General features: G+C 39.9%; 1 protein-coding gene across 1 annotated transcript; it reads right to left on the reverse strand.

Annotated features, from left to right (window-relative positions):
- Positions 1–5,815: 5,815 nt before the first annotated feature.
- On the reverse strand, positions 5,816–13,885 carry LOC127540792 (solute carrier family 22 member 6-like). The gene is made up of 3 exons (XM_051965654.1): positions 13,786–13,885; positions 11,322–11,525; positions 5,816–6,150 (listed from the first exon to the last, which is right to left on the reverse strand). Exons 1-3 carry the CDS (start codon positions 13,836–13,838, stop codon positions 6,048–6,050), a joined length of 360 nt encoding a protein of 119 aa, XP_051821614.1. The 5' UTR covers positions 13,839–13,885; the 3' UTR covers positions 5,816–6,047.
- Positions 13,886–22,350: the final 8,465 nt, after the last annotated feature.

Consider the following 22,350-nt stretch of genomic DNA (forward strand, 5'->3'; position numbering starts at 1 on the left):
TTCCCAAGTCATTGTGCTAAGCCCTGGGGACATAAAAAGAAAGAGAAAAAACAATAAATAAATAAACAAACAGAAACTGTCTCTTCCCTTCTTACCAATCAATCTGGCAGAAATTGGGCTTAGATCAACAGCTTAGAACACATTCCTCAATATGTTCTACATGCATACATCATGTTCATATTAAAGATTGTGCTACAAAAAAAAAAAAAAAGTAAAGAAAAGAAAAGTAATTCACATTCCTCTAATAGCTGTGGATAAATATATTCTTAACTAAACAATGGGTTGAGGCAGTTACAAAAGATAAAATAGATAACTTTGATTACTTGAAACTGAAAAGATTCTACATAGACAAAATTAATGCACTTAGGGTGAAAAGGGAAATAATAAAATGGGAAAAATAAAATATATCAAATTTCTCTGAAAAGGGGTTGATGTTCAAGACATATGAAAAATTAATAAATACATCTAACAAGAATAGCTTCTCCCCAAAAGATAAGTGAACAAAAATGTGAACTAACAGTTTTATAAAGAAGAGAAAATTCTCAAAAGTTTTTACAATTACTTGAAAGAATAATCCAATTCTATGAACAGACAATTTTCAGATGATGAAATTGAAACTATTTCTACTCATATGAAAAAGTATTCCAAATCATTATTGATCAGTCTGAATTAAGACAACTCTGAGATATCACTACACACCTGTCAGATTGTCTGAAATGACAGGAAAAGATAATGATGAATGTTGGAGGGGATGCGGGAATATTGGGACACTGATGCATTGTTGGTGGAGTTACCATTCTAGAGAGCAATTTGGAAATATACTAAAAAAGTTATCTCTGCACACATATATTGTATCTAGGATATACTGTAACCTATTCAACATGTAAAGGACTGTTTGCCATCTGGGGGAGGGATGGAGGAGGGAGGAGAAAATCGGAACAGAAGTGAATGCAAGGGATAATGCTGTAAAAAGTTACCCTAGCATGGGTTCTATCAATAAAAAGTTATTTAAAAAATAAAATAAAATAAAATGACTTGGAAAAGAAAATGGAAAAAAAAGTTATCAAACTGTGCATATCCTTTGATTCAGCAATGTTACTACTGGGCTTATATCCCAAAGAGATATTAAAGAAGGGAAAGGGATCTATATGTGCAAAAATGTTTATGGCAGCCCTTTTTGTAGTGGTTAGAAACTGGAAATTGAATGGATGCCCATCAATTGGAGAATGGCTGGGTAAATTGTGGTTTATGGATGTTATGGAATATTATTGCTCTGTAAGAAATGACCATCAGGATGAATACAGAGAGGCTTGGAGAGACTGACATGAACTGATGCTGAGTGAAATGAGCAGAACCAGAAGATCATTATACACTTCAACAACAATACTGTATGAGGATCAATTCTGATGGAAGTGGCTATCTTCGTCAATGAGAGGATCCAAAACAGTTCCAATTGATCAGTGATGAACAGAAAATTATTGTATTATCTGTCTACATGGTTTAAAAATAAAAAGCTTTCAAAAAATAACAAAGAATCCTACATGTTTCTTGAGGAATCCATAGGCAAGCCAGGAAGCAAGTTAGAACCAAACATGGAAAAATCAATAAGTTCACCATGGCTCTGGGAATTCAACTCAGTAGGTGACATGAGAGTTGGGATGAAGGTACTTCAGACAACATAGCCTACAAATGCTTGTTACAACTGAACTGAATTTACACACTGATATTGGGCTTTCTCAGCTTTATGCCCTGGCATATTATGCTTTGTCTGCTAGGAAATTCAATGCTAAGTTCAGAGCTCAGGTATAAGAAGGAATTCATTTCAGGCGGCTGAAACATCTACATCTCTGCTTCTGCCAAATGGTCGCCATCCTAGCTTCAGCCTTAACTTTCCTTCTCTGTGGGGTCTGCATTTTACCTTCTGAAATGTTTATGGTAAAGATTATAAAAATAAACAATGCCCTTTGAGACTATATTCATGGCAACAAGGTTATGGATACAGTGAGAATTTCCCTTCCCTTCTCATACTTCTGGAGTGAGCATTCTCCCCTGTTCCTTATGGCCATTTATCCACGCCACCTTCTGAAGGGCCTTCAGAGCTACATGGAGTTTGTTGTGGGTGATTAGCCAACGAGCAGATTCTGGGAGGGCTCTGAAAGAGTAAGGAGAAAAAGTGAAACACTGAGGATGGGACCCAAACAGAACAAAATCTCATTGTCCCTTATGTGATTCTAAGAGCCAAGGGGTATATTCCAGAGCTAGACTCTCTGATGGGAGACTACTGGCTTAATTTCCAAAATACTTCTTGGTAGAGATGGTGATATGGTTAGTGGCAGGGCAGAGAGTTGTGGGAATCCCCTTTTTTGGTCGGAGGCTCAGGTCCAATGTGAAAGAATTCATGAACCCAAAATATTAGTGCCCCAAAAAAGGAAGTTGTATTGGCTCTGAGAAGCCAGCTTTGCTAGGAAGACTGACTTCCTCAGTGACAAGGTCCCGGCAGAGAAATAACAAGAGGTTTTCACTGAAAAGAAAATCTCTTCATAGCGGGCAGGAGACCTAGTAGGCAGCTGTGCCAAGGGGAGAGGTCTCTTATCATGGCATAATTCCTACTTTTGCAAAGAAATGAGTTTTAAATTGCCTTTTTTATAAGAAATCTGAGGCTGAGATTTCAATTGAATGAGATTCCTTCAATGTCACTGCCCCCAGGCCTAGATATCCAGTTGAATGAAACCACTTAAGTTCCAGTTAAGTAGGAGTGGTCCTGGCCTAATTTTGAACTCAATAGAGGGTGCAGCTAGTCACCACCACAGTAATAGAATGTAGCCCCTAATCTTGATTCCTTGAGGTGGGCTTCTCCCAGAGAGAGTTTCTCCCACACAAAGTCAGGGACAACAGTTTCAGGATTTCCCCAGTCATTTCCCCCCTTCAAGCAGTCACCCCCAAATTTATTTGGGGTAAAGGGGTGAAGGTCTCTTTTTCTGTAACTGCTTCAAGCTGTCAATGGTCATAGAGATATTCCTAAGTTCACTTGAAGGTTCATTCCCAGAGGGGAAGACAGCAGCAGTGGCATCCTAGTCAGTCACATCATGATCTCCAGGCTGGAGGAGCAGTTGAAAATTTGTAGTTTGAAGGCTGGAGAAAACAGATCTCAAGAGCAGATTAAAAGTGAGGTGTCGTCCAGGGTTGAGATGGTGACATTTGGGAATGGGCCTTTTAAAAAAAATGCATCAAGTCCCATCTGTGGGCTGCCTTAAGGATATTGATAGAACACACAGCAAAGCTGAACAATCCCAGTGCTCATAGAGCTCCCTAGCTGCTGGCACAGGCTGTAGAATGCTAAGGAGTTAATTGCTGGCAGGGGCATAGAATGCTAATCAAGAAAACTAGAAGAGAAAATGCTAGGAGCAAAAAAAGTTCTCATCCTTAGTAAAAGGTTAATAAAACCTAAAGCAGTTCATTGGCCAGCTGGTTGAATATGGCAACAAGGTTGGAAAAGAGGTTCTAAATATCCCACCCAGGGGGCTAGCATTGCTGTGCCTTTAAAGAACCAAAGAACATTTCCCCAAAATCCATGTTTTTGTCTCCTTGAAGGGATAGGGGCTGTGTTTGAGGTGCTGGCATTTTATATAGTGAAAGGAGTACTTGAGTAGCCTAGAGTACAAGACTGATAGTGCTTGGTCTGAGGGCATTTGAAACCAGCCAAAGGGAGAAAGGATGTAGATCACTCTCATTCCCTTCCCCATTTCCAAAGCTCTGGTTCAGGCAATGAGTTCATGCTTCTGGGCAAAAGTCCCAGGAGGCAGTGGCTTTGCTTCTAGGGTGCCATTGGGAGTCACCACAGAACAACCTGCCTTTCTTTCCCCATTTTCAAGAAAGCTACTAATGATGTCTCCCCACTGAGTGGAATCATGGAACAAGGTGGCAGGATTAAGAGTGTGCCATACATTATTAATTAGAAAAATGCAAATTAAGACAACTCTGAGATACCACTACACACCTCTCAGATTGGCTAGGATGATAGGAAAAGATAATGCTGAATGTTGGAGGGGATGTGGGAAAACTGGGACACTGATACATTGTTGGTGGAATTGTGAATACATCCAGCCATTCTGGAGAGCAATTTGGAACTATGCTCAAAAAGTTATCAAAATGTGCATCCAGCAGTATTACTACTGGGCTTATATCCCAAACATGTCTTAAAGATGGGAAAGAACCTGTATGCAAAAATGTTTGTGGAAGCCCTTTTGTAGTGGCTAGAAACTGGAAATTGAATGGATGCCCATCAATTGGAGAATGGCTGAATAAATTGTGGTATGTGAACATTATGGAATATTATTGTTCTGTAAGAAATGACCAGCAGGATGATTTCAGAAAGGCCTGGAGAGACTTACATGAATCCATGCTAAGTGAAATGAGCAGAACCAGGAGATCATTATACACTTCAACAACAATACTATGTGAGGATCAATTCTGATGGATGTGGATATCTTTGGCAATGAGAGAATCCAAATCAGTTCCAAATGCTCAATAATGAACAGAACCAGTTACACCCAGAGAAAGAACACTGGGAAATGAACGTAGACTGTTTGCATTTTTTTTCTTCCCAAGTTATTTTTACTTTTTGAATCCATTTTTTCTTGTGCAACAAGAGAATTGTACAAGTATGTACACATATATTGTATTTAAGATATACTTTAACATGTTTAACATGTATAAGACTGACTGTCATCTAGGGAAGGGGATGGAGGGAAGGAAGGGAAAAGCTGGAATAGAAGTGATTACAAGGGACAATGTTGAAAAATTATCCATGTATATGTTCTCTCAATAAAAAGCTATAATAAAAAAAAATGTAATGTCCTGGCTAGCTCTCTGGAGGACCTCGGGATCAGCCTGAGTCCTTGATCTTCAGGTGGAAAAGTGAAGGAGGCAGGAGAGCTACCATGTGGCTGATCAAAGATGGAGTCTGGAATCTGGAGTCTGGAGCCTGAAGTTTTATCTGTGTCTGTGGTTGAAAGAGCTGTGGCTGAGAGTGTCTTCTGTGTCTGAGACTCCCTTAAGTACCTCAATATAATTACATCACTACAACACAGTGAGCATGCACTGAGTAATGCAACCATTACATCACCATAGAGAATCATTATCTCACACTGAGTAGGTGCTCAACTATAAGCACCATGCTGTCCTTGGTTCAAATATACCTCTTGAGAGTTCCAACCCTCTACATCGCAGGTGATCCTGGGTGATAAAAAGTCTGAGGAATTCAAAGAAAATCATAGTTGAGTGAGCACACATTAGCCACAAGAATGAAAGTAGGAAGGAAGACTGTAGAAGGAACACCGGGGGCCAACAGTTCCAAATTCTTCACTTGACAAATGAGAAAAATGACTCCTGGAGAAATCAAGGGGTTTTCCAAGGGGATACCAGCGAGATGATATGGGATCCCATTGTTGGGGTTTGAACACCAATCCTCTGACTAAAGAGACCCACTTCAAAAGGAAGGGAGGTTTCCCTGATTCAGGTTTTTTCCTAATTTCTCATAGAATTTTCTGGAGTCCCCAAGGTTGTTCTGTTTATTCAGGATGCTACTTACCTTGCTTTCTATTTCCACCAATTTATGGACAATTGGACTGTCTTATCAGAGCAAGCAAATACAACCAATAGAAAAACAGAGATTGATTCAGGGTCTGACATGAGTCTTATTTTGGTCTCAGTGAAAATTTTCAGGCAGAGGACACTCTAGCAAGATGTATGGATAGCTAGATAGCAAGAAACTTTCCAAAAGACATTAGAAATTTAGAATAGTCTGTTGCTCTTTATTTGTTTGTTAGTGTTATTTTGAAGTAGGTTATTGAATATTTAAGACTTTATTATTCATATTGAATGGCAGGGAATTTCTATCAAATCACCTTGTTCCGGGCACTCAGCAGTCAGAGGATCCACTCTCAATCCAGGAAAGACAGAATTTATTTCCAATATGCAAATACAACGAAACTGGGCCACAAAATTACAGTCCTCCAGAAGAATAGACAAGGGGCTTTAAAACACCATCACACGGGGCTCTCAGCTTCTGGAATTTCAGGGGTAAACAAGCCTGGTCTCTCTTGTACATCTTGACTGGCATTTCCTTTGGGAGACTGAAGCCTCTTTATCCTGGTCAAGGAAAAACACAGATGCTCTCAGACATCAAAAGCAAAGCTTGTCCCAACTGGAGAAAAGGACATTAGCATCTTGGGTAAGGAAGATTTTCATCTGCAGAGAAACCTAGACTGAGGATGGGTCTTTAAATAATTCTGAGTGAGTCAACATGATGAGTTTATCTAAAAGTGAAGTACCTACTATGTGCAAGTTGCTATGAACACCAAGGTAGAAATTTCTACACCTGGTATCTTCAAAAAGGTAACTTTATGTTCAGAGTTGTATTGGGAGGATGCAGGAGTAAAATGTACACAGAGAAGGTTGAGTTCATACCAGTACCAGGTATTGTCCTTTCATACGAAGCAGTTTATCAGTAAGTTAAGTCTGCTTTGATGGTTCACTTATCTAAAGATGGGTTCTGAAGGAGACATTGAGAATTCTGAAACAGTAGCATGCTAAGTATTTCTGACAGTATTTCTGAGATAATGCACAGACTATGTACTGGAATGATACAGACACTAGAAGTATTTTGAGATAATGGAAAAATGGAGATTTAACTGGTCACAGACAAAAGACAAGAATTTGATTACTAATCTTGTAATATTTTTTTGTTTAGTCTGATAATTCTGAAATTTGGCCACAATATTCCTTGGAGTTTTTATTTTAGGGTCTTTTTCAGGTGTTTGATGAATTCTTTCGTCGCCTGTTTTATCTTCTGGTTCTATTACTTCTGGGCAGTTCTCTTTGATGATTTCCTGTAAAAAAGTATCTAGGCTCTTTTTTTCATCATAATTTTCGGGAAGTTCAATGATCCTCAGGTTATCTCTCCTAGATCTATTTTCCAGGTCTGTTGTTTTTCCAAATAAATATTTGATGTTTTTTTCTAATCTTTCATTTTTTTGGTTTTGTTTGACTGATTCTTGATGTCTCAATGAATCAGTCATTTCTATTTGGTCAGTTCTGATTTTTAGTGAGTTATTTTCTTCATTAGCCTTTTTTTTAACTTATTTTTGTATATGTCCAATTAAGTTTTTTAAATGAGTTGTTTTGCTCTATGGAATTTTTTTCCATTTCAATAATTTTTTTAGTGAGTTATTTTCTTTTTCCAATTCACAAATCCTACTTTCTTGGAAATTATTTACCTTTTCCAATTCATAATTCTGTTTCTCTGCACTTTTTGGGAGTTTTTTACCTTTTCCAATTCACATTTCAGGAAGTTGTTGCTCTCTTGCATAGCTGGGGAAGTGTTAGTCAACCACAGCCTGGACACACTTAGCCATGGCAGAAAAAGTATCTGTGGTAAACAGAGGTGACATCCATACAGGGATTGCTATGCACAGATCTTAGAACAAGAAGATGTGAAAGTATATTACAGTTGCAAAACAAGAGGGTTACCTCCAGAACATAGATTTTTCTCTCTAACCCACATCTTAGGCAACAGTCGCTAAGTGTTTGCAAATATGTGCATAGTTAGGAGAAAGTTACCTGGGGTCATGTAGATGAAGATGTTTTTTTATAATTCCTGTATTTGAAATATATATATATAAATTCCTGTATTTGTCTTCATATGAGAGTAACTGTTTTTTGCCTTATTGTGAAGTAAATGTGTTTATCTGCAAGGTCATAATTATATATATGATTATATAACCAACTGTGCATTGGTAGAGAGTTGGGGGGCTAAAGTCATAAATGGGGCGGTATATTCCTCCACCACAACCCATAGAACTTAGAAAGAATCTGAATATAACTGAACAGTAGTAATCCTTCTCTAGGAATGTGGCTATGACAGAACAGATCTGAGGGAGCACACACACACTCCTCCCACATCCACCAAGGGATTAAAGAGATGTCCACATCATTCTAGGGATGAAAGACTTTCCGCTATCCTGAACAACTCCCTTCTGGAGCACTTTGTTCGATTCCAGGTATGACATTTTAGGAAAGGCTTTGATAAGCATCCAGAGGGTGGTGACTGAATGGGCACAGGACCATAGATGTAGACCCAAAGAAACCTCAGGGAGGCTCAGGGAGATGAAGTGGCTTGACTAATGTCTCCCACATGTGTCAATGTCAGAGGCCAGATGGGAACTCAGGGGGTCCTGTCTCTCTGCCCAGTGCTCTGTCCACTCCATCACTAGCTGACAGGTGCCTGTAGTGTTCTCCTTGGTTTTCTGGAGGTCTCTGAGCAGCCTTAATAGCCAGGTGTTAAAGTCCAAAGGTCTTTATTGTCTCCTTCACCTGCTGCTCAGCTAGCTTTCTCGTAGCCTTCAAAGGGGACTTGGTTTCAGTGGAGAAAATGCAGGAGGGCAGGCCAGCCACCACGAAGCTGATGAAGATGGACATGAATCTGTCTCTGCTTGGCTCCAAGAGCTTGAGCTCCCGCCTCCAGTCCTCGGTCTTCTCTGGCTCTATTTCCAAGCCTCTCAGTTCCCCAGGAGAGACACCAGGAGCCTGACTAAAGGTGGAATGAATCTTGTCCAGTCCTTGCTGGATGTTATATACTCCATTATCATAGGTGTGAAACTTGTGGAACCATATTAAGTACTAAGTACATGTACTGAACTAGATAACTATTAATCACCATGCTAAACTAGATAACCATTGTCTTATCAACTCCACTGACTTAGCACCTTGTAACAAACCTTGTTTCAAGTTCAGAGTTCTGGCCCATAACAGGTTCCTACAAATATACAAAGGGATATCACATAGAAGAGGGATTACAGTTGTTCTATTGAGCTCCATGGGATGCTCCTAACTAGGGCTCTGAAGAAGTCTTCATGGCCACTTTTTTCGGTAGGGTGTAGGAGAGATTTGTGGGAGCAGAAGAAAAGGATTTGGCAGGCAAATATAGTAGTATGACAGAAGGGAAGGTGGTAGAGGGTGAAACCTAAAGGAGAGGCAATCTGGAATAGAAAGAAGAACACAAAATCTAACTGTTTATAGAAACAAGACCATTAAAGATGGAACATGAGGCAAGAAGAGGGGTGAGGGACTGGGAAGGAAGAGTTTTAATGAGCTACAATGTCTGGTAAAAATGAAAGTCAGCCCCAGAGCACACAGAAAACAGGACAGCAGTGTGTGGGATGATAGTGGATTTTCAGAAGTCAAGATCTCCTGTGGGTGAAACAATTTTTGTGATGTGGAGGTCTAAGATGTGGCCCCCACTAGAGGGAGCTGAACTTGAGTGGAGGCAGAAATCATGGGAATTGAAGAAACTGACAAATAGTGTTCAGAGTGCTCTGATTGTCATTATTGAAGTCCCCAAAAAGGGTGATGGGGTGACTGTGAGTGATGTGGGGAATACATTCAGAGAGCAGGGAACTCAAGGAGATCACTTGAATGATGATTGGGAGTACAGGACATGGTAGCAACATATGGCATAACCAGTGCTTGATGGCAGGATATTAATTTCCAAGTAGGAAAGCTTGACTACAATATTGACAGATCTTGAAGAGTCACTGGGGAGCAACGATTAATTTGATTCTTCTTTGTCCAGTATATTGGAGGAGCCCAGAGGCAGGGACAGACAATTTGGAAAACAGATTCTCCTTACGTTAGTATAAGCATACTGATTTTCTCATCTGGGTGAAAGACTAACAAGCCATGCTTCCTCCATGAAGTCTTCTGAGACTTTTCATGTCATTGCCATTTCCTTCACTGTCTTTTTTGATAAATGAAGAAACTGGGGTTAACAAGGATAAGTGACTTGGCCAGAGTCACACAGCTAGACAGATTTTAATTCAAGAAACTGACCCTTCCTCACTTCAGGCTCTCTGTCATATCCAGCTATCTAGCTGCCCTGCATTGCAAATGGCAGGAACTTAATAAGAGTGATTAAAGTAAATTAAAATGAAGAGGTTTCAACAAGATCATTGAACTGAACACTATGGGATTCAGTATAGACATACAGTATATTTGTACAACATTCCCCCAGGTTATCTCCAAATATTCTGGTTCCCAGTAATTGCCAATGTGTCACGTTACGAAGTATTATATTCTGTAATTTTTTTAAAGAATGGATGAGAAGAGGTTTGGGCAATGGCTTGTGGAAGTTAGATTTGTAGTGATAACTCTGAAATTACCCAAAACTATTTCTGTGGGCATTGGTACATATTCTGAGCCCAGAGGGAAAAAAAAATGTCAAACAATTTTCAGATAATGAAATTGACTATATCTACTCATATGAAAGGATGTTCCAAATCACTATTGATCAGAGAAATGCAAATTAAGACAACTCTGAGATATCACTACACACCTGTCAGATTGGCTAAGATGACAGGAAAAGATAATGACAAATGTTGGAGGAGATGTGGGAAAACTGGGACACTGATGCATTGTTGGTGGAATTGTGACCAGATCCATCCACTCTGGAGAGCAATTTGAAATTATGCTCAAAAAGTTATCAAACTATATATACACTTTGATCCAGCAGTGTTACTACTGGGCTTATATTCCAAAGAGAATCCAAAGACGCAAAAGGGACCTTTATGTGAAAAAATGTTTGTGGCAGCCCTTTTCATAGTGCCTAGAAACAGGAAATTGAATGGATGCCCATCAATTGGAGAATGGCTAAGTAAACTGTGGCATATGAATGTTATGGAATATTATTGTTCTGTAAGAAATGACCAGCAGGATGAATACAGAAAGGCCTGGAGAGACTGACATGAACTGATGCTGAGTGAAATAAGCAGAACTGGGAGATCATTATACACAGCAACAGCAATACTGTATAAAGATGTATTCTGATGGAAGTGGATTTCTTCAACAAAGAGAAGATCTAATTCAGTTCCAAATGATCAATGATGAATAGAACCATCTACACCTAATGAAAGAACACTGGAAAATGCATGTGGACTACTTACATTTTTGTTTTTCTTCCCAAGTTATTTTTACCTTCTGAATCCAATTCTTCTTGTGCAATAAGAGAACTGTACAAGTGTGTACATATATATTATATTTAAGATATACTTTAACATATTTAACATGTATGAGATTGTCATCTAGGGAAGGGGGTGGAGGGAAGGAAGGGAAAAGTTGGAACAAAAGAGATTGCAAGAGACAATGTTGAAAAATTACCCATGCATATGTTCTCTCAATAAAAAGCTATAATAATAAAAGAATGTTAGAAATACATTCCCTCTTGTAATTTAAACTTATTCTTTCATGAAAAGGTATCAGAAACTGACCTGGTTTCCGTCTCATGGATAGTGTCCAGCAGTGGGAGCCCATGGGTCTCAATTAAAAAGGAAATAGCCAGAGCAGATAGGAACTGCACTGTTGCACATAACAGAAGCAACAAGACAGGGCTACGGTGGGTTACGATAAGGACAAGTGGAGACAGCAGTGAGCCAAAGCGTATAGCAAAATTACCAACACTTATTCCCATCTGCCTGCAAATAAACAAAATCAAAACAAAAGTTAGAATGTAAGTGACTGAAGGGCAGGGACTGCTTTGCTTCTGCCCTGCTTCCTTCAAACCTACTTCAGTGCCTTTCCCATGGTAGGATGGGATTTTAATAGATAGATTTCAATAATTCCCTTATTAAGTGTGCTTGTGCAGCTGAGAAGGGAGGGACAGCAGATTGCTCAGGCCAGAGCCCAAATTTGCTTGTTCTAGGTTTAGCATTCATCGGTTCTGTACCACTGGGAAACCTCAAAAGAAAGGCCTCCATCTACTATCAACATCCAGAGGACTTCCAGGAACCTCCTGACATATTTGACCCAGATTAACCTCTGGGATTAATTATATCCCTTGCAAGGTTTTAATCTTGTCCTCTCAGGCCCAGAGTGGGCCCACTTTGAGCCCAAATGTCCAGAACAAGGCTCCAGAGAGTCTGCTCATGCCTCCACATGTCAGATACATGCATCGATATATGTACATGTGTTTATATGTAAATGTACCTACAAAAGATCTGACACACACACAACATAAAGCTTATTCCTTTGATGCAGTTTCCTCAGGAATATGTGAATTGTCTGAATTCTACAGCCATTTAAGCCATTTTTATTTTGAACTGCTACAGTAGAAATAACAAATAAATTATGTATCAAATTGAATAAACATGGATTCTTTTATTAAGGGGAAGGAGAAGCGAGCTGCCCCAGAATGTCCTCACATGAGAAGGATGGGGGAGGGGGCCATATTGAAACACTCTCCTACCACTGCAGTAAAATGTGAAGGACTGGTCGTCATGGATGTCACAAAACGTGAAATCCTTGATTCTCATTTGTCAGGAAATTTACAATTGCCTAATTTCCCATAACTGTCAAATTTGGGATACAAAATGTTGTTCCCTGAAATTCAGCTAGATCCTTTATGGTTAGCACAGAGTCTCCAAGCCCTTTCGGCACCCTTCACTAGAGAACTCATTGTATTCTCTGGCAACCTATGGAGATCTTGGCATGTAACACAGGAAGGTATTAACAGTTGTTAAGACACTAAGCTGTTGTTAACAAAACTTGTCTCAAAATCATGTTTACAGTTGGAAAACTCCAAACACATACAGTCTAATGTCCAGAGGAAAAGACTGAGCCGCAGACAAATGGCTAGGTGAATGTCATAAATGATACCATCAAAGGCAGGCAGAATGTGAATCCCTCTGTAGGGAGAGCACTCCAGAGCCAGTGCTTTTTCCATTGTCTACAGTCCTCTGATATATTAGGAAGACAACTTTGTTTGGGTACTCTGTTTTATTTTCTTTTATCATTGAGATCAGGGAGATGAGACATGAAAGCATTAACCTCACTGAGAGAGAAGGTCAGATTTTACTTTTTCTTCTCTCTTCTTCCATTCCTTTACTCTTCCCCACCCCAATATTTTTCTTCTTCCATATCTTCATATTTAAAATATATTTTCTTCTTTGGATCCCAGAAACTTTACCTTTCTTTTTCTAACACATTCACTTTCTAGATGGAAAAAAAAATCACGTCAATGGCTGACTTAAGAAACACCTGGACAAAAAGCACCTAATGACTAGCAAGTTAATATGCAACTAATGCAAAATAAACAGGCTTTTCACTGCCTCTAATGCAATATCACATAGATGCACATCCTACAGATGGATTTAGAAGGCTTTGGCTTCTGTCAATGGCTTTGTTATTTTTCTTTAGAAAAAATAGGTAAAGCAAGGCAGCTTGGTGGCTCAGTGGACAGAGCACCAGCCCTGAAATCAGGAGGACTTGAATTCAAATCTAGCCTCAGACACTTAACACTTCCTAGCTGTGTGACCCTGGGCAAGTTGCTTAACCTAAGCAACTAAGGTTGCCTCAGCGAAAAAAAGAAAAAACATTAGGTAAGCCAGTTGAATCAAGTGGCTATTAGACCAAAAAATAGAAAAATGTTTAGCAAATCATTTGATATCATCATTATCCACCCCTTTGAATATTCACCTTTCATACAAAATCAATAAAATGGAAGCTCTTTGAGGGTAGGATGATTCTAGTTTTCCTTTCTATTCCTGGAGTCTACCACAGTCTCTAGCTCTTAGCAGGTATTTAAGAAGTAATGGTTCAACTGAATTGAATTGAATATACATGGGCTATGTTTTCAATCTAATGATCCAGTATATCCACACCTGCCTGCATCTTTGATAGGAACATTTTGCCATCATTATCTGTGATGTTCTTGTCACATTTTCTACAAATTCTTACCTGATTTCAGTTGGATAGAGTTCCATTGTATAGAGGTAAATACATGAAACCATACCTCCCAGGTTTCCTTTGGCAATCACATTGACAATCAACCCAAGGACAACCATATCTGAAGACAAAAAATGAGGAATCAGCAAAATTATAGGAATGGGCTCAGTATACAGAATAACATGTGTGATTATTGAACATGGCAAATCAAATACGTTTCCTTTAAGGACTTTTTGGCGTTTACATGCTATTCATTACCAGATATAACCTTTTTTCTCCTATTTTACTCAGGGAATCACTTTTTAACATGAGAACAGAAAGGCTAAAAATCAATTTAGCAAATGTATCTGAATTGTCAACTGTTGTGATACGGGAACTATCAGCCAGTGGCTGCTGGAGATCTAACTCAGACCTGTAAAATGGTTCTTTTCATGTGAGAGGATGACGATAATGATACAAGGAGACTGAGAGGTAGTTACATTGTCTATCTCTCGACTGAGAGGCAGTTACATTGACTGACCTCTCTCCTCTTCCCTCTGCCTCCAATTTATTTCATTCCCAATCTACAAGTAACATCTGTGAATGCTGCTTTGAAACTTCTTCAAGTGCTTTGATCCACAGCTGCAGAGGCTCTCAAAGAATTGACCTGCCCCTTCACTTAGGCATGGTCCTTAACAATTCCCTGTTTTTTGTTTTATAGGAGTGTGATTAATTTCCCCCCACATCATGGCCAGTAAGTTTATGTATTAGCTGTTATCTAAGTCCACAGGCTAAGGTATCTGAGTCCGTTAGCTAGAGACTGCAAACAGCACTATAGCAGGTGAGGAAGTTGTGAGATGTCATGGAGGCAAACTGTCAAACAGAGAAGAGGACTAGAGTCAGAACAGGCATTTTTCATAAGTCTCTCATCAGTTTCCTGGCTCAGCCCTTTGATGTGTTGGCCCATTTAATTACCCTGACTAAAAAAGTCTTGCCAGGTCTCTTCTCCCTTTCCTTTCCCACAGGTTATCAAAGGAACTCTAGGAGGAGCCTACTCATGAACAGTTATGGGAAGCTGATGCTTCTTTGTTTCTTATGCCCCACTTTGGGCACCATATGTTGTGAAACAGGAGCAACCTGTCAGTGGCTGCTGAAGTTCCAACTCAGATCTGTAGAATGGTTCTCTTCATGTGAGAGGATGATGATGATGATGATACAAGAAGACTGAGAGGCAGTTCTGTTGTCTGTCCTCTTTCCTCTTTCTTCTGCCTCCAATTAATTTCATTCCTAATCTACAAGGGACATCTGTGAATGCTGCTTTGCAATTCCCTCAAGTGCTTTGATCCATAGCTGTGGAGACTCTTAGAGAATTGACCTGTCCCTTCACTTAGGCATGGGCCTTAACAGTCAATTATACTGAATTGTGTATGCAGTGTTCCACACCCACAGGCCCTCAATTTTCCAGAACAAGAGAAAGGGGATTTTTTGCTCTTTTTTCATGATGAAGTTTGGTCCTTGTAACTGCATAGTATTCATGGTTCATTATTATTGCATATTTTTTACATTGTTCTACTCCTTGTGTATATTGTTTTCTTGTTCACCTTAATTAGTCTGCATTAGCTAATATAAGTGCCCTCATGTATTCTGTGTATTCATCATTTCTCTCAGGACAGTAATAATCTATTGTATCCTATAGAATTATAGATTTGGCCATTCTCCACATTAACACCTCTGGTAGAGAACAGTTTCTTTGCCTCTCATTACATCTTTGTTGCCCCAGGGCCTAAAACAATACTATCACTTACTCATTTTGAATACCTTCTAAACGATTCCCTTTGTTCACTGAAAAGCTTCTCACCTTGAGGCACAAATATGCCAATGATGAACATGGATCCAGTGAAGACTGCATAGAAGATGAAAGTAAAGCGGTTTCCCAGGTAAGACACACTAACAGATGTCAGAAGCTTTATTGGAAAATCTATAAGTGCAAATATCAGTTGGACCAAGTAAACGTTCAACCCAAATTTATGTATGTCTGTCATTACTGCATAAAAGGAGAATCCACATGCAGTCCTGGAAGAAGAAGCATTTATTATAGAATGTAGAAATTTTATTTTTCATTTCTGTCCATTGAATGCTTCTTTTGTCTTAATAAACAAAAAAGAACATTCCTGTCCTAAAAGTAATTCCACTGTTAATTCTGGCATCCCAAGCAATTTATATGTTCCAATTTATTAAATTTCTGATTCACTATCTCTCAAATCCTCCCACATTCAAAATGACAGCATTCTCAGGAACTAAGTTGGAGAGTCAGTATATGTGACTCTTACTGAAATTTTCAGATACTTTGCTTGACATCAGTTAATTAAATATCAAACTCACTTACCAGACAAATATAACACAAAATGTGATCTTGCATAATCCTGGTGTCTGAACAAAATCTATGAAAGAAGAGTTTCGCTTCACCCTTGAAAGGTCCTCTTGAATGTGGTCCAATATGATCTGTTTAGAAGACAGGACAGAGGAAGGGGAATTTTGCTTCAATATTTGACCTGAAGGGTCTTGATAAGAGGGTGAGGAAGGGATTATTTGTCTTATTTGACAGATATTGTCATAGTAGCATATCACATTAATTGAAAAATGGCAAGCCCTGTAAATAGCCATCAAGCAAACTCAAACCATACAAATCTTGTGTTGTGTCCTACCATCTGATCTAGAGATGGAGAAGAAAATTACAAACTACTACAATATTTTTGCCAAGAATATCTCCAAATGGTTCCAAAGAATTGGGCACAATTAGAAATGACTAAACAAAAGCAACAGATTCCAATAATTTTATCTCCTTTGCATTTCGTTATCTGTATAATTCTTACCTCTGACCAGGAGAATATAAGCACCTCAATGTAATGGGCTGAGGCTTGAGTTGATGCACTGAGGTCCCAAGCACATGAGGCTAAATAGTAATTGGACCATACTCTATTAATATATAATCTTGGAGAAAGAATGGCCCCCGCCCACTCTTTGTGCAAGTCCTGATGTGTTGTATAGGAAATGACGATTTTGGTAGGTGGAGGCAGGGGAGTGGAAAAGGAAGGGGAAGGAGAGACTTTTGGGATTGCCATTGCGACGACCTTTCTGTTTGTTCCTCTTCTTCTTTTTGCTTTTGCTGAGGCAGTTGGGGTTAAGTGACTTGCCCATGGTCACACAACCAGGAATTGTTAAGTGTCTGAGGCTGGATTTGAACTCAGGTCCTCCTGACTTCAGGGCTGGTGCTCTACCCACTGAGCCATCTCCTCCCCTTCCTCTTGACTTCAGGGCTGGTGCACTGAGCCATCTCTTCCCTTTCACAGCAAAAAGCAAAAAGAAGAAGAGAAACAAACAGAAAGGAGAGAGAGATCTGAGCTCTCCTCCCAAAGTCTCTCCTTCCCCTTCCTTTGCCACTCCCCTGCCTCCACCCACCAAAATCGTCATTTCCTATACAACACATCAGGACTTGCACAAAGAGTGGGCGGGGCCATTCTTTCTCCAAGATTATATATTAATAGAGTATGGTCCAATTACTATTTAGCCTCATGTGCTTGGGACCTCAGTGCATCAACTCAAGCCTCAGCCCATTACAGATCTTGTGATTTAGAGAGAGTCATCTGCCCCCAGAGAGAGGATTGTGGGAACTGAATGTGGACCAGAACATTGTATTCTCACTTTTTTTTTGTTGTTGTTGTTCACTTGTATTTTGTTTTCTTATTCATTTTCTTTCCTTTTTCATCTGATTTTTTTTCTAATGCAGCAAAAGAATTGCATAAATATATTTAGACATATTGGATTTACCATATATTTTAACATGTATAACATGTTTAATATGTATAACAATAACATGTATTGCTTGCCATCTAGGGGAGGAGATGGGGGAAGGAAGGGAATATTTAGAATACAAGGTTATGCAAGGATGGAATGTTGAAAAATTATCCATCCATATGTTTTGAAAATAAAAAACTTTTAAAAAATAACAAATCATCCTACATGTTTCCTGAGGAATCCATAGACAAGCCACGAAACAAGTTAAAACCAAACATGGAAAAACTGATGAGTTCACCATGGCTCTGGGAATTCAACTCAGTAGGTGATATAAGAGTTGGGATGAAGGTACTTCAGACAACATAGCCTACAAGTGCTTGTTACAACTGAACTGAATTTACACACTGATATTGGGCTTTCTCAGCTTTATGCCCTGGCATATTATGCTTTGTCTACTAGGAAATTCAATGCTAAGTTCAGAGCTCAGGTATAAGAAGGAATTCATTTCAGGCGGCTGAAACATCTACATCTCTGCTTCTGCCAAATGGTCGCCATGCTAGCTTCAGCCTTCACTTTCCTTCTCTGTGGGGTCTGCATTTTACCTTCTGAAATGTTTATGGTAAAGATTATAAAAATAAACAATGCCCTTTGAGACTATATTCATGGCAACAAGGTTATGGATACAGTGAGGATTTCCCTTCCCTTCTCATACTTCTGGAGTGAGCATTCTCCCCTGTTCCTTATGGCCATTTATCCACGCCACCTTCTGAAGGGCCTTCAGAGCCACATGGAGTTTGTTGTGGGTGATTAGCCAACGAGCAGATTCTGGGAGAGTTCTGAAAGAGGAAGGAGAAAAAGTGAAACACTGAGGATGGGACCCAAACAGAACAAAATCTCATTGTCCCTTTTGTGATTATGGGGAGCCAAAGGGTGTATTCTAGAGCTAGACTCACTGAGGGGTGGCTACTGGCTTAATTTCCAAACCACTTCTTGGTAGGGAGGGGGGAAGGAATCACAAAGAGATGCTAGCAGCTGAAAGGTGACACGTAGTGGGTGGTATCTGCTCTGAGCTTTGAAGAAAACTAGGCATTCAATGAATCAGACTTCAGGGATTGTCCTGGGAATGTAGCAGCAACAGAGCCAGAGGATCATCCGGGGCACTGGTCAGGGACTCCTTACATCCTTGTGTCTGTGAAACCCAGCATACCCACAGGATCAGAGGGTGCATGTGAACTTTTGCTAACTACCCTTAGACTCAGTTTCCTCATCAATAAAATGGGAATAACAATGGCACCCACCTTGGGTTTCTTGTGAAAAACCTAATAAGATAAGATATAAAGTCTTTGCAAACCTTAAAGTGCTGTATAAATACCAGCTCTTATCATTAAAGTCAATTGGGCAGTATGTTCAGTGCAGGGTGTCTGCTGGACTTGACCCAAGGCACAGGAAATAGCATTCCTGCATTTTTAGCTGTGAATTGAATCCAGTTCACTCTGAGAGAAAATCCTGGTAAAGCTGTTACAGCCCCAGAGACAAGGCCAGCTCTCTTGGGGACTGATGGCAGCATGCTACATCACACAACAGAACCTTCTCTGTACGTGTTAAGGGGAGAGGGGGAAAGGGGAGAAACACTTAGGAAGGCTTTAGAGCAGCTTTGCAAACTTCCTTTCCCAGTGTCACATTGCCCCAGAAACTTCTCTTTGACTGCTTCCAAGCCCTTCCATTTTGAGGCTCCGATAATACTAAGCCCACAGCGCTCAATAAGTGCTCCTGGCCCAACTAAGGGACCAATTTACTTTTTGTCTTGTTCACATACAAGGAGAAAAGAAATACTATCCCATATGAGGCTGAAATGGAAAACTGCAGCCAGCGCCATTCTGGGATCAGGTAGGCCCATCCAGAAAGGAGGATCTGTCCAAACGTGAAGGCGTACATAGTACAAGTATGCACGAGAACCCGTTTCTCAATCGGCGTCCACTCCAAGGCTTAAAGGAAAAATAAGAGGAACGATTAGATTTTATGAAATGTGGGGAAAATGGAATGGCAGGATTGCCAAAAACTTGGTTCCAAATTGGGTTGTTGCTCAATGGATCAGTAAATCCATTAATGCATCGTAAATAGTTCAATAAATACTTGATATGAAACCTACTATGTGCCAGGCAGTGGGCTGGCCAATTGAGGATTGAAGATAAAAGTAAAACACTTCTCAAGCTCTGAAGTGATTTACATTCTATCAACTACATAGTACCCATATGTAGAAGATTCTGTTCAGTAGACAGTTATTAAGTTTCTGCTAAATGCCAAGCAGATGGCATCAATGGCTTCAAGGAGCTTTCATCATTATCAAATATTCATCACCATCATAATAATAATGACAATCTCTAGAATGTCTATAGTGCTTTCAAGGTTACAAAGCACTTTAAGGTGTTAATTTCTTTGGTTCTCACAAGAATCTTGTGGGTTGGGTGCTATTCTTATACACATTTTACAAATGAGAAGACTGATGTTCATTGGCTTGCCCAGAGCCACAGAGCTAGCAAGTATCTGAGGTCAGATCCAAATTCAGATCTTCCTCACCACAGACTAAGTACTGCATCCCATGGTGCCATTTGGCTTAATTAACTAATTAAAAACAGCAGGCTGGACCTGAAGTTAAAAGGACTCATCTTTCTGAGTCCAAATTCAACCTCAGATACTCACTAGCTGCATGATCCTGGGTAAGTCACTTTTCCCTCAGTTTCCTCATCTGTAAAATGAGCTGGAAGAAAAAAATGTCAATGCACTGCAGTATATTAGCTAAGAATATCCCAAAGAGGCTCAGGAAATGTCAGACAGACATGACTAAAAAGGACTGAACAACAGCCACAAAAACTCAGCAAGCATTAAGCCTCTGCTATTCCCAGGTCTTTGTGCTAAGCCTTGGCAATTTAAAGACAAAGAGAAAAAAACGAACAAATAAAACTATCCTTTGTCTTCTTGAACATGTTTGGCAGAAATTGGGCTTAAGTCAACAGCTTACCCCAAATTCCTAAAAAAGTTTTCTAAATGCATACATCATGTTTGTAAGGGTCAGAGAGGAACCTCGTATAGTATAATGAGAAAGTAAAGAGGCTTTGATGTTTGAGGCACCTGGATGTGATCTCTGCAGTTAGTAGGGACCACCTTGTGAGAAGAAGCTCTGGTCCCATAGAGGACGCATTATCAAAGGAGATCTTATTGGCTATGTGTGTAACCTCATAGACTCAGTATAAGTAATGGGGACCAGAAAGTAGGTGGAATGCAGTAGGAGTTCAGTGAGAGTGCAAGAGTACAGGAGTGGTGCAGGAGTAGTGCAGGATGTGATCACATGAAATAAAGTCTAGAGCTCACAAGCCACTGTGTCCAGGCGCTCTGTTGGACATGAGAACCATTGCTCAAAGAGGCAGTAGCCAGAGATCTCTGAAGACTTATGGTTAGGTAAGATTGGTAAAGAACCATTGTTTGAAGAGACAGTGGCCAGGGATTTCTGAAGGTCTGGGATTAGGCAAGACTGACAATCCGTAACCTCTGAGGGGGGAGTTACAAGTGGCAGCCCAATGTGGGGGCAGCACTTTCAAGGTTGTCAGGCCCCACAAGGGAAGGTCCCTTCCAATGAGGGAAGGGAAGGAAAAGGGAGGGCAAGGTAGCATAATGGATCTGGGTCTAAGTTTACCCATGATCATGCCTGAGGACACAGCTGTGCACACTGCTCAAGTGTATAAGTTAGAGAACCAGATGGGTGATTCTCTAGTGGAGAACACATCTGTTGGGGAGCAGGGGGCTTACTCCCATACTCTGAGTCATCTACTTCTACACTCACTGAGTACAGCTCAGCAAGGAAAAAATCAAGAGGTAAACGAATTGATTAAGCAGTTAGAACAAAAGATGCGAGAACTACAGGCTGAGGAAAAGAAGAAATGAAAGATCACTTTATAACAGTTAGAACAAGAAGTGCAAGAGTTACAAGTTGAATGTATTGGTCTATCTGCCATCTGGAGGAGGGGGTGGGGGAAGGAGGAGAAAAATTGAAACAAAAGGTTTTGCAAGTGTCAATGCTGAAAAATCACCCATGCATATATCTTGTAAATAAAAGGCTATAATTTAAAAGAAGAAGAAGAAGAAGAATTACAGATTGAGTTAGAGAAAAAATAAAAAGTTACTTTACAACAATTAGAAGAAAAAGTACAAGAGCTCAGCTTACAAGCTGAGGCAGAGAAGGAACAAAAAGCTAATTTACAGCAGTTCATAATGGAAGAACTAACTGAATACTATGAGTTAAGAACTCCCACAAGTTTTAAAACTAGGAAAGATTTTGACTTGGGCAGCCAACCAAGGAAGTATCAGGAGAGAAGCAAACAAAAGGTTGGTGGCTATAGCCTCAGAGGGTACAGCATGTTGGACATAGTTAAAGAAATCTTTTTTTAATATTTTACTTTCCTACTACAGCTCTAGGAGATCTGCAGGGCTTCACCATTTGGTAGAGAAAAGAGTTAAGTATCATAATTACCATGCTGAGTTAGGCAGAAAAGGAATTAAATGTGTCAAGTACCTTGCTGAAGAGAAAGGGAATGGTCTTTTTCACATTCAAAGCTCGGGTTTCAAGGTTCAAATTCTGCCTACCACCAAGCATGAGCCTTAGAATATTCCCAATCTCCTGACCCTCATCCCTTAACTCCACCTTCCTGGGCAGGAGGAGAGGGAGGAGTGGGAGGAGTAATGACATCATCAGCACAAGCAGTTCTGCCCATCATCTATGTTCTCATTACAAGAGGTGGGGCTAGGCTT

This window comes from Antechinus flavipes, chromosome 6 (assembly GCF_016432865.1).
Source record: "Antechinus flavipes isolate AdamAnt ecotype Samford, QLD, Australia chromosome 6, AdamAnt_v2, whole genome shotgun sequence".
Lineage (NCBI taxonomy): Eukaryota > Metazoa > Chordata > Mammalia > Dasyuromorphia > Dasyuridae > Antechinus > Antechinus flavipes.